A 15,138-nucleotide genomic window follows, 5' to 3' on the forward strand; every position below is an offset into this window, starting at 1 on the left:
ATGGCAGGGGTGGCTAAATTGTGGCTCAAGAGCCACATGTGGCTATTTCACACACAGTGTGTGGCTCCTGAAGCCCCCACTGCCCTGTTGGCCAGCTTGGAGAAGGCATTTAAAGTTAAGTTGCTTTCTTTCCAAGTCTCCCTCCTTTCTCTCTTCCCCATCTATTTGCTTTCCTTCCTTCCTTCCTTCCTTCCTTCCTTCCTTCCTTCCTTCCTTCCTTCCTTCCTTCCTTCCTTCCTTCCTTCCTTCCTTCCTCTAACAGTATCCCACAGGCGATGACCAGTGCGAGTCATTTGGGCCAGCTGCCTTTCCGCAAAGCTTGTGTGTCATTCCTGAGCTTTTCATGTAACAACTGTTAATAGACTTCCAAGGAACCAGAGTTTCCCCAGAGCGCACTTGGAAGGCGGCTTCTCCAGAGCCATGGTCTTCAAACTTGGGTTCCAGAGCACTCTGCATTTCCTTAAATGTTTCTCTGGCAGCCCTTGCTGAGATTGTTGACATTGACAGTCAAGCTTTTCTGAAAGGCAGTCATCTATTTGCTTTCCTTCCTTCCTTCCTTCCTTCCTTCCTTCCTTCCTTCCTTCCTTCCTTCCTTCCTTCCTTCCTTCCTTCCTTCCTTCCTTCCTCCCTCCCTCCCTCCCTCCCTCCCTTCCTTCCTCCCTTCCTCCCTTCCTCCCTTCCTCCCTTCCTTCCTTCCTTCCTTCCTTCCTTCCTTCCTTCCTTCCTTCCTTCCTTCCTTCCTTCCTTCCTTCCTTCCTTCCTTCCTTCCTTCCTTCCTTCTCTCAAACATCTGATGTTTTATTCTATGTGGCTCTTACACTAAACAAGTGTGGCCACCCCTGTTCTGTGGCATAATGCCATGCTGAGGTTCCTCCCCTCCAAACCCCTCCTCCTTAGGCTCCACCCCACCCCCCACCCCAAATATTCAGCAATTTCCCAACCTGGAAGAGGCAATGTTAACTGCTTTGCAGTAGCAGATTGACACAACTGGCCTTCTGGAACCCCAGCACAGCTGTACTCTGGCTACACCAGGACTGAGAATACTTGGGGTTTTTCTCCTGTTTGAGTGGAAAGATTTTTGCAGTTCAACAGCATGTAGGCTGTTCCCTTTGTAGAAACTGATCCCAGCAGGGCCAGAATCAGGCATCAACACGAGGTAGCCCTTTCAGAAACCCACTGTCTTGCAGAGGGCAGACATGGAAGGCATCAGAGGAAGCCAAGTGTGCCCCCCCCCCAGTCATCCCAGCAGCCCTTTTAGACTGGTTGGCGCAGATGGGACTGGTTGGCGAGGGGGGGTGTATTGAGAGGACCCTGTTCCTGACACTGAAGAGGTCGATGGAGGGTGAAGGTGTGATGCAGGGTTCTAGAGACAACTTGAGCCCTAGGGTTGCCATCTCTGGGTTGAGATATTCCTGGAGATTTGGAGGTGGAGCCTAGAGAAGGTGGAGTTTGGAGAGAGAAGGAAGGCTCAGCAGGGGATGTGATGTCATGAAGTCCATCTCTGAAGCAGCTGTTTTCCCAGGGATCTCCAGAATTCACCTGGAAACTGGCAACCTTAGCCTATGGGAAGCTGCAGCTGGCTCCAGGTCCCAGCCACACGGTTTTCTTTCCTTGTCATTCTCTCTCAGTGCCTTCAGTTGGCATCACAGCCCTCCCCAGTCTGTCACAGATAATGTCGAGTGTTGTGTGGTCTCACTGGTGGTCAGAGTTCAAGCTTGCGTCCACAAGTCCAGCATCTCCAAATGGCTAGTAAATGACTAGCAGCAGCCTTCCACTTTTATTTGCTGCCTATTAAAAAAAATAATTTACCCACCTGGTAGAAGATATTGGATTTATATCCTGCCCTCCACTCCGAAGAGTCTCAGAGCGGCTCACAATCTCCTTTCCCTTCCTTCCCCACAACAGACACCCTGTGAGGTAGATGAAGATATTGGATTTATATCCTGCCCTCCACTCTGAAGAGTCTCAGAGTGGCTCACAATCTCCTTTCCCTTCCTCCCCCACAACAGACACCCTGTGAGGTAGATGAAGATATTGGATTTATATCCTGCCCTCCACTCTGAAGAGTCTCAGAGCGGCTCACAATCTCCTTTCCCTTCCTCCCCCAAAACAGACACCCTGTGAGGTAGATGAAGATATTGGATTTATATCCTGCCCTCCACTCTGAAGAGTCTCAGAGCGGCTCACAATCTCCTTTACCTTCCTCCCCCACAACAGACACCCTGTGAGGTAGATGAAGATACTGGATTTCTATCCCGCCCTCCACTCCAAAGAGTCTCAGAGCGGCTCACAATCTCCTTTACCTTCCCCCCCCTCCCACAACAGACACCCTGTGAGGTAAATGAAGATACTGGATTTATATCCCGCCCTCCTCTCCGAAAAGTCTCAGTGTGGCTCACAATCTCCTTTCCCTTCCTCCCCCACAACAGACACCCTGTGAGGTGGATGGAGCTGGAGAGGGCTCTCCCAGCAGCTGCCCTTTCAAGGACAACCACTGCCAGAGCTATGGCTGACCCAAGGCCATTCCAGCAGCTGCAAGTGGAGGAGTGGGGAATCAAACCCGGTTCTCTCAGATAAGAGTCCACACACTTAACCACTACACCAAACTGGCTCTTAGAAGACTAAGTCGGGCAGAAAAGTCCTTTGCAAACGTACCACAGAGGGGCATTCTGCTTCGCCGCGAGATGGATTTGTTTAGATCCTATACGATTGCAGTTTGAAGAAAATAAGCCCTCAAATTAATGGAGAATCTTAGAATTCCCTGTTGGTAGTTTGCATCTCCTCCCCCCCCTTCCATCGCCCCCACCCCCTTGTCTCTGCTCTTGTGTTTGATGTTTGGGAACTTTTTATTCTCTACAGGGTTGACTGGATACTAAGAGCTGAAGTTTCATTTGCAGCCTGCTCTCCAGGGAGGGCTTTATTGCAGTCATTTTGGGGCAGAGGGAGCACAGAACCAGCCTGTTGTTTGCTACACCGGAGCCGTCTTAGGGGTTTATTTATAAATGGAGCAGAGAGAAAGAGAGAGAGTTACACTAAAAATAATTGAATGTGTCAGGATGCAAATTAAACCATCACAGGCTCACATGAAGAGCAGGGGGAAAGTGAAATCTCCTGCCAGGGAAAAGGTAACAGAAGCAACGTAGATTCACTGGAATGGGCCTTGGCTCGAAAGGCAAGAGAGTCTCATTACGGGGCTGGCTGTAGAAGAGTCCCTGATTTGCACATGCTGATCTCTGTAGGCTGGTGACCAGTTGTAATTCTGGAAAATCTCCAGGCGGTTGGCAACCATGGGTACAGCTAATGTACTGAGGGAAGCAGGAAGACTCTGCTTTATTCTGGGTTTATTCTGGGTTGCTCCCACATGTCTGTGATGCATTCAGTAATTCGCAACTGGTTTGACTCGTCTATGCAAAAAAACTCAGCTGTGAATGCTTGCTGTGGTCTGAAAGTAGAGCAATATCCCATAATGCACAGGTGCACTTTGGAGTGCCCTGAGCCCTCCTCACATCTGGCTGTTTTGGCTGTCTGGCACCTGCATCCTGTATGTGTCACATTCACCTAAGTAGGGCCATCACTCTGTGGCAGGGCAAAGTGCATGCGTATTCCCTGGAGACTGCGCAGAAATGCGCTAAATGAAGTCTCCAGCATCTCCTGGTAAAGGATATTAGATCACAAGGCCGGGACAGATCTTGGAGTCAGCCCAAGTAGACAGGACTGCACTGGGCATGATGGATCAGTGACCTGACCATGTAGAAGACAGTTTCCAAAGCCATAACCTTGACCTGGGCACAGAAGCCAAGTGGAACTCAACACATAATAGACTTTCTTCTGGGGATGGGCCTTATTCCAGTGGCACATCTTTGGCGAAGGGCTGTGGCTCAGTGGAAGAGCCTCTGCTTTGCATACCAGAGGTCCTGAGTTCAATCCCTGGCACCTCTAGTTAAAAGGTGGTGAGATGTGATGTGAAAGACCTTTCTGAGACCCTGGAGAGCTGCTGCCAGTCTGAGTAGACAAAGCTGACCTTGGTGGACCGATGGTCTGGTTCAGCAGAAGGCAGCTTCCTCTGTGTGTTTCCTGTTGAAGAAAACTACTGGGTTGTGTCAGTGGTCAATGATGTCAAGTCCTTAGTCTCCAGACAATCTCACTGGGTGACCTTGAGTCACTTCTTATCTCTTAGCCTAACTTCACAGGGTTGTGAGGGAAATCAAATGAGAAAGAGAGAACTGTGGATGCTGCCATTAGCTCCTTGGAGGAAGGGCAGGAGTGTGGTGCAGTGGTTAGGGCACTGGTCTAGGAGTGGGGACATTCACATGAAGCTTGTTGGGTAACTGCATCATTCACTCTCTTTCTCACCTAACTCACGGGGTGGCTGTGAGGTAGGGTTGCCAGGTCTGGGTTGGAAAATAGCTGGAGACTTTGGGGGTGGATCTGAGAGAGGGTGGGGTTTGGGAAGGGGCCTCAGCATGGTCAAGGCCATAGAGTCCACCCTTCAAAGCAGACATTTTCTCAAGGGGAGCTGATCTCTGCCAGCTGGAGATCAGTTGTAAAAGCGGGAGATCTCCAGGCCCCACCTGGAAGCTGGCAACCCTATGATAAAATGGGAACGGGGAGGAGAATGACATAAGAACAGAAGAAAAGCCAGCTGGATCAGGCCAATGGCCCATCCAGTCCAACACTCTTTGTCACACAGTAGCCCAAACCCTGGAGCCATCAGGAGGTTCACCAGTGGGGCCAACTTGAACTCCTTGGAGCAAGGGTGTGAAAAAAACCCCCTGCAAAAATGTACAGAGAGAGAAAATTAACAAGAAGATCCCAGGCTGAGTGAGAACTTGGGAAATGGCTTTCCCCTGAGAAGCCCCAGAATCAACAGCAGCTCTTGGGAAAGACTTTTTGGTGGTCTCAAGTCCTTGGAGAGCTACACGGTTGTAGCAATTGAGCAACTGAGTCCCAATTTAAGCTATTAAAACAAGGTTTATGGTGGACAAGGGTCATTTTGTAGGGGGGGAAAGTGCAGAAGCTCAGTAGCATATCTCATTTGCATATGACCCATGAACTCCCCACCGCTTGCAGACCCTGGCTGGAGCTCCAGCTGAATTCGAGCCCTGACTGTGGATCTTAATAAACAGGCATAACAACTACTGCATTACTCAGTAAGTCAGTATGGGTCCAAGAGAAATCTGTTTCCTGATTTACCATACTGCATCATCCATCGGTAGGGATGAGCCAGTTTGGTGTAGTGGTTAAGTATGCAGACTCTTATCTGGGAGAACTGGGTTTGATTCCCCACTCCTCCACTTGCACCTGCTAGCATGGCCTTGGGTCAGCCATAGCTCTGGCAGAGGTTGTCCTTGAAAGGGCAGCTGCTGTGAGAGCCCTCTCCAGCCCCACCCACCTCACAGGGTGTCTGTTGTGGGGGAGGAAGGTAAAGGAGATTGTGAGCCGCTCTGAGACTCTTCGGAGTGGAGGGCGGGATATAAATCCAATATCTTCATCTTCTTCTAGGGCTGCCTACCTCCAAGCGGTAACAATCATAAAGAAGAATTACATTGTAGGTGCAAACTGGCAACAACAAAAAATCTTACTGTAGTAAGATGCTAGGTGTCTAAATAACTTTATATGGGATTTTTAGAGTCGGCTGTGAATTTCTTTAGGTTTAGTACCACTTCCATATGTTTGATTGGCGATTCTCTTAGCTTTGTTAACAGTATAAACTTCATGACACTTGTTGGAATTGAATTAGAAAAGCTGTACGTCTTTCTGTATTGGTCCATGGAATTGGAATGAACGTCACTCTTATTTCTATTGGAGTTCATAGGGATTTTAGAGAAAACGTTGTATAAATTGCATCGCTTTGGCGTTGGTCTCACTGAGGAAGTTGATCGAAACCGGGGTGCTTTTATCTGGGGTCCTTGTGGGATGGTTCTTCCCTTTGATGTTGATGATTCTTCCCTCTGATGGCTTTACTTATTGAAGTTTGGATTTATCTTGTTCTTGGAATTGTTTGTATTGACTCTAGTGGAGTTGTACTGTTATGTGGGGTTTTTTTTGTAAGCTGTATTTTGTATACTGTATATCAGGGCTGGCCAACGATAGCTCTCCAGATGTTTTTTGCCTACAACTCCCCTCTGCCCCAGCCAGCATGGCTGGGGCTGAGGGGAGTTGTAGGCAAAAAACATCTGGAGAGCTACCGTTGGCCACTCCTGCTGTATATGACACCTTTATGTTATAAAATCATAGAATCATAGAGTTGGAAGGGACCTCTAGGGACCAATCATAGAGTTGGAAGGGACCAACCCCTTGCATAATGCAGGAAACTCACAGACACTTCCCCCTAAAATCACAGGATCTTCATTGCTGTCAGATGGCCATCTAGCCTCTGTTTAAAAACCTCCAAGGAAGGAGAGCCCACCACCTCCCGAGGAAGCCTGTTCCACCTAGGAACCGCTCTAACGGTCAGGAAGTTCTTCCTAATGTTGAGCCGAGAACTCTTTTGATTCAATTTCAACCCACTGGTTCTGGTCCTACCTTCCGGCGCCACAGAAAACAATCCCACACCATCCTCTAGATGACAGCCCTTCAAGTACTTCAAGATAGCAGAAAAATAATTACGATACAAAAATTTTGTATAAATTTATTTAGACATTTAGCGTCTTATCACAGTGGATTTTTTGTTGTTGTTGCCAACCTCCAGGTGGTGCCTGGAGATCTCCCAGAATTCTCCTCTAAAGAAAATGGCTGCCTTGGAGGGTGTTACAGCTCTCCAAGGGGACTGGAACAGACACTGCTGGGCCAGTTGTGCCCTTCCTCAAACCTGCCTTTCCAAGGCTTTGCCCCCCACCCCCATCTCCAGGAATTTCCCAAGTCAGAGCTGGCAGCTCCGTCCAATGGGCAGTGCCTTCTGTTCTGTTCTTCTAGCCTCTAATGCATATGAACAAACTGCTCTTTGCCAGCACAGCAGATAATAACAGGCAAGGTTAGGGGTGCCAGCAAGTTTGGTGTAGTGGTTAAGTGTGCGGACTCTTATCTGGGAGAACCAGGTTTGATTCCCCACTCCTCCACTGGCACCTGCTGGCATGGCCTTGGGTCAGCCATAGCTCTGGCAGAGGTTGTCCTTGAAAGGGCAGCTGCTGTGAGAGCCCTCTCCAGCCCCACCCACCTCACAGGGTGTCTGTTGTGGGAGAGGAAGGGAAAAGAGATTGTGAGCCGCTCTGAGACTCTTCAGAGTGGAGGGCGGGATATAAATCCAATATCTTCATCTACCTCACAGGGTGTCTGTTGTGGGGGGAGGAAGGTAAAGGAGATTGTGAGCCGCTCTGAGACTCTTCGGAGTGGAGGGTGGGATATAAATCCAATATCTTCTTCTTCTTCTCTCTTCTGGCAACTCCGCAGGAGCACTGGGGTGGGGGTAGACACTGTCAGAAATGGCGTTGCGTGATGTCATGCCATCATTTCCAGTTGCACACCCAGGAGTGATATTGCAGCATCAGTAACACTCTAGGAATCAACCAAATCTCTGTAGTAAAAATCATAGCAATTTGGGAAATGCGGAGAGTGTGGAGGATCAGTCTATCAGCAGCGCTTAACTAACCATGGTGACTGAAGGGAACATCCACATTCAGAGTCAGTCAGCCTCTGAATCCCAGAGCCAGGAGGCAACATCGGAGGAAGGCCTTGGCCTCTGTGCCCCGTTGTTGGTCATCCGGAGGAGTTGATTGGCCACTGTGTGAGACAGGATGCTGGACTAGATGGACCACTGGCTGATCCAACCCTGATCCAGCAGGGCTGTTCTTATGTTCTTATGAAGGACTCAGCCTCTGTGCCCTGTGGTTGGCCCTCCAGAAGAACTGGTTGGCCACTGTGTGAGAAAGGATGTTAGATTAGAGGGACCCTCACTGGTCTGATGCATCAGGGCTCTTCTGATGCCACTTTCATATATGAAACTGGAAGTGACATCACAGTGTCATGTCATGCGAGCGCCCCTGCTCTCGTTTTTGCTTCCACTGCCCATTCAGTGGCAGCAGAAGCTTAGACTGTGGATGTGGGAGATTGCCAGCCATGGCAGGCAACCCGGGAGCTAGCTGGAAGCTAGCTGGAGAAATGACACCATCGTATGTATGTAGAAATCTCCATATGTTGGTCCAATAACATCCAGGCAGGTAGAACTTTCTGCTCATGGTAGGAGATTTTGAGCAGCGTCTCAAAAAGTGCTCTTCTTTCTTTTCCAAACAGGTCCCACAGTCGCTATGAACAATGGCTCAGCTGTATTACAAAAAGGTGAACTATTCACCCTACAGAGACCGGATCCCACTGCAGATTGTCCGGGCGGAAGCAGAGCTTTCCTTGGAGGAGAAGGCCTACCTCATTGCTGTGGAGAAGGGGGACTATGCCAGTGTGAAGCATGCCTTAGAAGAGGCAGAAATCTACTACAACATCAACATTAACTGCATGGACCCTCTTGGACGCAGTGCCCTTTTAATAGCCATAGAGAACGAAAACCTGGAGATCATGGAGTTGCTACTGAGCCACAACATCTACGTAGGAGACGCTCTCTTGTATGCAATACGGAAGGAAGTGGTAGGGGCTGTGGAACTCCTCCTAAACTACCGGAAGCCAAGTGGGGAGAAACAGGTAGGTTGAGCATGAAAACAAAACATCCAGGGTGATATGAATTCCAAATGCTGGGATCCTTGCAGATAACATGTTCTGAAACCAAACTCAGTTTGCTCGCAGTACCCGTTTCCTCTTGAGTCAAAGACCCCATCTGCTCAGCTATTTGTTCACAATTTGAAAGCGGCGGTGTTGTGAGCGTATCGCATCTGTGCATTTGGCAGCAGGCTTGGTTGTGTAGTTGGCTGGACGGGCGCCACCTTTGGTGCATGCTCAGAACTTGCTGGGGGGCTGGGGTTGAAATAATTTGGTTCAGTTTGGAAGCCGCAAAAGCAGTTCAGCTCCCATAGACCCTCAGCAAGGATTCATGCCGGGGCAGAAAGAGTCATTTGGCTTATCCAGTGTTTATAGAGCCATCCCTCATTAGAGGTTACTTCCCCCACTTAGAGAGAGTTGTGAGACAGGAAGGGGATTGGAACAGACACAGCTGGGTGTTGTTGAATACTCCCTAATTCCTGCTGTTAAGTAGGGTTGCTGGAATGAGGCCCTTGCCGGCAATGCAGTGAGGTCACTTCCTGTGCAATCAGAAGTGATGTCAGCACGTTGCCGACGATGCTGCAACAGTCGGAAAAGAGTCCAGTAGCACCTGAAAGACTAGCAAAATTTGTGGCTGGGAAGGAATTTTCGTGAGCCACCGCTCACTTCTTCAGCTCTGTCTTTCAGGTACTACTGGACTCTTTTCTACTGCTAGAGTCAGACTGTGAGCTTTCGTGAGTCACTGCTCACCTCTTTAGATAGAAGAAGATGAAGAAGAAGATATTGGATTTATATCCTGCCCTCCACTCCAAAGAGTCTCAGAGTGGCTCACAATCTCCTTTACCTTCCTCCCCCACAACAAACACCCTGTGAGGTGGGTGGGGCTGAGAGGGCTCTCCCAGCAGCTGCCCTTTCAAGGACAACCTCTGCCAGAGCTATGGCTGACCCAAGGCCATCCCAGCAGGTGCAAGTGGAGGAGTGGGGAATCAAACCCGGTTCTCCCAGATAAGAGTCCGCACACTTAACCACTACACCAAACTGGCTCTCCTAGCTGAAGGAGTGACCAGCGACTTATGAGAGCTCCTCCCCTGCCACAAATTTTGTTAGTCTTTAAGATGCTATGGAATTCTTGCTCTTTTCTACAGAATGGGGGATATCCAAAAATTTATGTATTCAGACATTAGGGTGCATGGGGACAAAACTTTCCCTGGGTTGTTGCATTATATATAGAGTGAGAACTTAGCAAACGGTGCATTTGGGACAACCAGAGTTTGCATGATAGATGTTCCTCTGCTGAATAATACGGGACTGAGGTGGGCATGGTGGAATCCGTGCTGCTTGATAAGGCTGGGCTGAAGGTTCAGGACTGAATTTCTCCAGTTTGAAATAAGTTTCTCCAGCATTTTTTAGAAGCCGTGGTGACCAGGCACCTGGGATTTTTCAAACCTTGTCATAGAATACGTAACAAGGAATATGTTCATTTGATTTCTTGCTGCGGATATATTTCTGTGGTTCTTCTGGATCCATCACTAACTTTTCCAGATCCTTGTTTGAGATAGAGTGGGCATCAGTGGCCATCCTCTTGCATCGTCATCATGCCCCTCCCCACCGACCATCTTGTGGCACCTTTCCTTTGCTGTTGAGAGCTGGTCTAACTCTACTCAGCTCAGCAGCTGTGTTTGGGCAGAGATCAGTGAATGTCCCAAATCAAACTGGGAACCTGGAGGCATGTGTTTCTCTTGTGTTTCCCTCTCCCGTTCCCATTCTCTGCATCTAAAGCCCACCCCGAGCTTCAAAGTTCTCTCTCTTTGGGTTTAGCTTTGTCAGGTAGGGAGGCCAGCCTGGGGACCCACTGGAATGACAGCTCCTCTCCAGACTACAGAGACCAGTTCCCCTGGAGAAAATGGATGCTTTGGAGGGTGGACTTTATGGGATTGTGCCTCAGTGATACACCCCTGTCAATGGAGACAGGTTTTGGTGTTATACCTTCCTCAGTCATAGACTTTTTTGCCATTCAATGCATTGCAGTTTTTCCTATTACAATATAAGGCTAGCCAATAAAGCATCATACCAATAACCCAATATTCCATAAAGAGACAAACACCCACTCATGGTCACCAATAGCATCGAAAAATGACTTTTTTGGTGACAGTTTGGTGTAGTGGTTAAGTGTGCGGTCTCTTATCTGGGAGAACCGGGTTTGATTCCCCACTCCTCCACTTGCACCTGCTAGCATGGCCTTGGGTCAGCCATAGCTCTGGCAGAAGTTGTCCTTGAAAGGGCAGCTGCTGTGAGAGCCTTCTCCAGCCCCATCCACCTCACAGGGTGTCTGTTGTGGGGAAGGAAGGTAAAGGAGATTGTGAGCCGCTCTGAGACTCTTTGGAGTGGAGGGCGGGATATAAATCCAATATCTTCTTCAATATCTTCTTCTTATTAACCGGGACTCCAAGCCAACAGCTTTAACAAGACAAACATCTTATATTGTAATAGATGCACAGAATGGCAAAAAAAGTCTACAACTGAGGAAGGTGTAATACCGAAATCTTCGCTATAGGAGTTGCTTCAGACCCTCGAAGCCAAACACGATCCCTTCTGCCCTTTCCTAATGCGTGCATACTGCTGCATTCCCTCACCCCCACACCTCTTGTTTGATTGTTGTTAATTACATTATTTCCTTTTTGTTCTAAAGTCTGCTCGGATGCCTGTGCAGGGAGCAGCGACCAAGGACATGAAACGCACTTAAGTCCAAATTGAACAAATACTTTTTTCCACCTCCTGTTGGTTGGGCTTTGGAACTTCTGAGATCGTCTTTTCCTGGGCCATAACAGCTTCGTTGCTGGAGGAAGCCCAGATGTCTTCCTCCAAGGGAATTCTTATGTATAAGGGAAATTGCATTTTCTAGTGCTTAAGATGCTCAGAAACTGCTCTTTTCCTCTGGGCTGACTCAAGGTATTTTGTCAGTCAGGAGCCGGGGTGGGGAGAGAGAAGCATCTCTCTATCATGAGCAGCACTTGGAGGGGAGAGCGTGCACAAGAACAGAATTTAAAAGCTCATCCATCACTCACAATAGACATCTTTTCCCCCTGGTTTTGTAAAACATCATATCAAATATTGATTAACATCCCCCCCTATAAATGCTACATTTCTACAGGAAATTGGATGCACTGCAACTAACAACCACACAGGAAAAATACTTATGTGTTTTTTTAAAAGATGGGAAGCCTGTGCAAGCTGCTAACCTATTTTTATTTTCCTGGCCGCTGAGCCAGTAGCCAGGCACACAGAAAGGTCAAAGGGGATGTTTTCTCTTCCACTAGAAATGTTTCACCTGTTAACTTATTTTAGATCATTCTGGAGCAGAAGTGGGAGCCATAAAAATCCATCATAAGCCTGAAAGCTTCCTTATCACCTGCAGGCATCTAAGCCAAGGCTGCAAAAGTATACATTGGTATGGTTCTAAAACAAAAAAGCCATGGAAAAGAACTCCCATTTCATTTCCCGATTTCCTAGTTTTTTCTTTGCAAGTGAGCTGTTGTAGCAGAATGAAAGAGGAGTCTGGTGGAGTCTTAAAGATGAACAAAACGAGCTTTTGTGAATCAGGCCGCACATCATCAAATGCAAAATCTGGAGCCTACCCTGAAGTGTTTGGAAGCTGCAGCTAGTGCAGAACGCCGTGCTCGACTGCTGGGAGCAGGTGACCCCAATATTACAGCAGTTACACTGGCTATTAACTTGCTCCCAAGCCCAGTTCAAGCTGTTGGTTTTGTCCTTTAAAGCTCTACCTGCCTTGGGATTGGGGTATTCGAAGGGCCGTCTTCTCCCATAGATTCTTCCCTGAGCATCAAGATCCCAGGGAGAGGCCCTCCTGGCTGTCCCATCAATCAAAGAAGCTCATTTGGTGGATACATGAGAGAGGGACTTTTCAGTGACGGCCCCATGATGATGGAACAGCCTCCCCAGGGAAGTGCAGCTGGTCTCCTCACTTTGGATCTTCACGAGGCACTTGAAGGCAGATTTATTTAGGATTGCATCTGAGTAATTTATTTTTTATTTCTTGGCAATCCTCACTGAGATTTTAAATTGTGTTTTTATAATCATTGGTATTTACATTGTAAACACTGCCAGGAAGCTAAAATGACTAAACTGAGGCTATTGTACTTGGTTTCATTATGAGAAAGATTGATAAGAACATAAGAGAAGCCATGTTGAATCAGGCCAATGGCCCATCCAGTCCAAAATTCTGTGTCACACCGAGGCCAATATATGTGTGGGTGTGTACACACACACACACATATATGTATACACACACACTGTGGCTAATAGCCACTGATGGACCTCTGCTCCATATTTTTATCCAATCCCCTCTTAAAGCTGGCTATGCTTGAAGCCGCTGCCACCTCCTGTGGCAGTGAATTCCACATGTTAACCACCCTTTGGGTGAAGAAGTACTTCCTTCTATCTGTTTTAACCTGACTGCTCAGCAGTTTCATCGAATGCCCATGAGTTCTTGTATTGTGAGAAAGGGAGAAAAGAACTTCTTTCTCCATCCCATGCATAATCTTGTAAACCTCTATCATGTCACCCCGCAGTTGACGTTTCTCCAAGCTAAAGAGCCCCAAGTGTTTCAACCTTTCTTCACAGGGAAAGTGTTCCAAACTTTTAATCATTCTAGTTGCCCTTTTCTGCACTTTTTCCAATGCTATAATATCCTTTTTGAGGTGCGGTGAGCAGAATTGTACACAGTATTCCAAATGAGACCGCACCATCGATTTATACAGGGGTATTATGATATTGGCTGATTTGTTTTCAGTTCCCTTCCTAATAATTCCCAGCATGGCGTTGGCCTTTTTTATTGCAATCACACACTGTCTTGACATTTTCAGTGAGTTATCTACCACGACTCCAAGATCTCTCTCTTGGTCAGTCTCTGCCAGTTCACACCCCATCAACTTGTATTTGTAGCTGGGATTTTTGGCCCCAATGTACATTACTTTGCACTTGGCCACATTGAACCGCATCTGCCACGTTGACGCCCACTCACCCAGCCTCAACAGATCCCTTTGGAGTGTCTCACCATCCTCTCTGGTTCTCACCACCCTGAACAATTTAGTGTCAACTGCAAACTTGGCCACTTCACTGCTTACTCCCAACTCCAAATCATTTATGAACAAGTTAAAGAGCATGGGACCCAGTACCGAGCCCTGCGGCACCCCACTGCTTACCGTCCTCCACTGCGAAGACTGCCCATTTATACTCACTCTCTGCTTCCTATTAATTAGCCAGTTTTTGATCCACAAGAGGACCTATCCTTTTACTCCATGACTCTCGAGCTTACTAAGGAGCCTTTGATGAGGAACTTTATCAAAAGCTTTGTGGAAGTCAAGGGAAACAACATCTCTTGGGTCCCCTTTGTCCACATGCTTGCTCACCCCCTCAAAGAACTGTAACAGGTTAGTGAGGCAAGATCTTCCCTTACAGAACCCATGCTGAGTATTCCTCAATAATTTGTGTTTATCAATGTGCCTACTCATTCTGTCCTTGATAATGGTTTCTACCAACTTTCCCGGTGTTGAAGTCAGACTGACTGTCCTGTAATTGCCTGGATCTCCTCTGGAACCCTTTTTAAAGATGGGGGTGACATTTGTTACCTTCCAGTCCTCTTGATGCACAAGAGGACCTATCCTTTTACTCCATGACTCTCAAGCTTACTAAGGAGCCTTTGATGAGGAACTTTATCAAAAGCTTTGTGGAAGTCAAGGGAAACAACATCTCTTGAGTCCCCTTTGTCCACATGCTTGTTCACCCCCTCAAAGAACTGTAACAGGTTAGTGAGGCAAGATCTTCCCTTACAGAACCCATGCTGAGTATTCCTCAATAATTTGTGTTCATCAATGTGCCTACTCATTCTGTCCTTGATAATGGCTTCTACCAACTTTCCTGGTACTGAAGTCAGACTGACTGGCCTGTAATTTCCCGGATCCCCTCTGGAACCCTTTTTAAAGATGGGGGGTGACATTTGCTATCTTCCAGTCCTCAGGAACGGAGGCAGATTTCAATGAAAGATTACATATTTTTGTCAGGAGATCCACAAGTTCAACTTTGAGTTCTTTCAGACCTCTTGGATGTATGCTATTCGGACCTGGTGACTTATTAGTTTGTAATTTGTCAATCAGTTGTAGGACCTCCTCTCTTCATTATGGAAAAGACAATAATGCTAGGAAAGGTAGAAGGCAGCAGGGAAAAAGAGGAAGGCCCGATAATGAGCCGGGTTGACTCAGTCCAGGCAGCCGTGGCCTTCAGTTGGCAAGACCTAAGCAAGGCTGCTAGCAACAGGACACTTTGGGGGTAGGGTTGCCAGATGCCCCCTAGCCACTGTCAGCGGATGAGGGGGTAGGGTTGCCAGAATCTAGACTGGGAAATTCTTGGAGATTTGGGGATGGAGCCTGGAAGGACAGGGGCCTCAGAGGCTTACGATGCCCTAGAGTCCACCCTCCA

At 47.8% G+C, this 15,138-nt stretch overlaps 1 protein-coding gene across 1 annotated transcript in view; it reads left to right on the plus strand.

Moving 5' to 3' along the window:
- The first annotated feature begins 8,228 nt into the window (after window positions 1–8,228).
- The window catches only part of TRPC5 (transient receptor potential cation channel subfamily C member 5), a 222,750-nt gene continuing 215,840 nt past the window's right edge, over window positions 8,229–15,138 (plus strand). Inside the window, 1 exon segment of the mRNA XM_060249986.1 lies at window positions 8,229–8,628. Coding sequence (XP_060105969.1) covers window positions 8,251–8,628 — 378 coding nt within the window. The 5' untranslated portion in view covers window positions 8,229–8,250.

Source organism: Heteronotia binoei, chromosome 11 (genome assembly GCF_032191835.1).
Source record: "Heteronotia binoei isolate CCM8104 ecotype False Entrance Well chromosome 11, APGP_CSIRO_Hbin_v1, whole genome shotgun sequence".
Taxonomy (NCBI): Eukaryota; Metazoa; Chordata; class Lepidosauria; order Squamata; family Gekkonidae; genus Heteronotia; species Heteronotia binoei.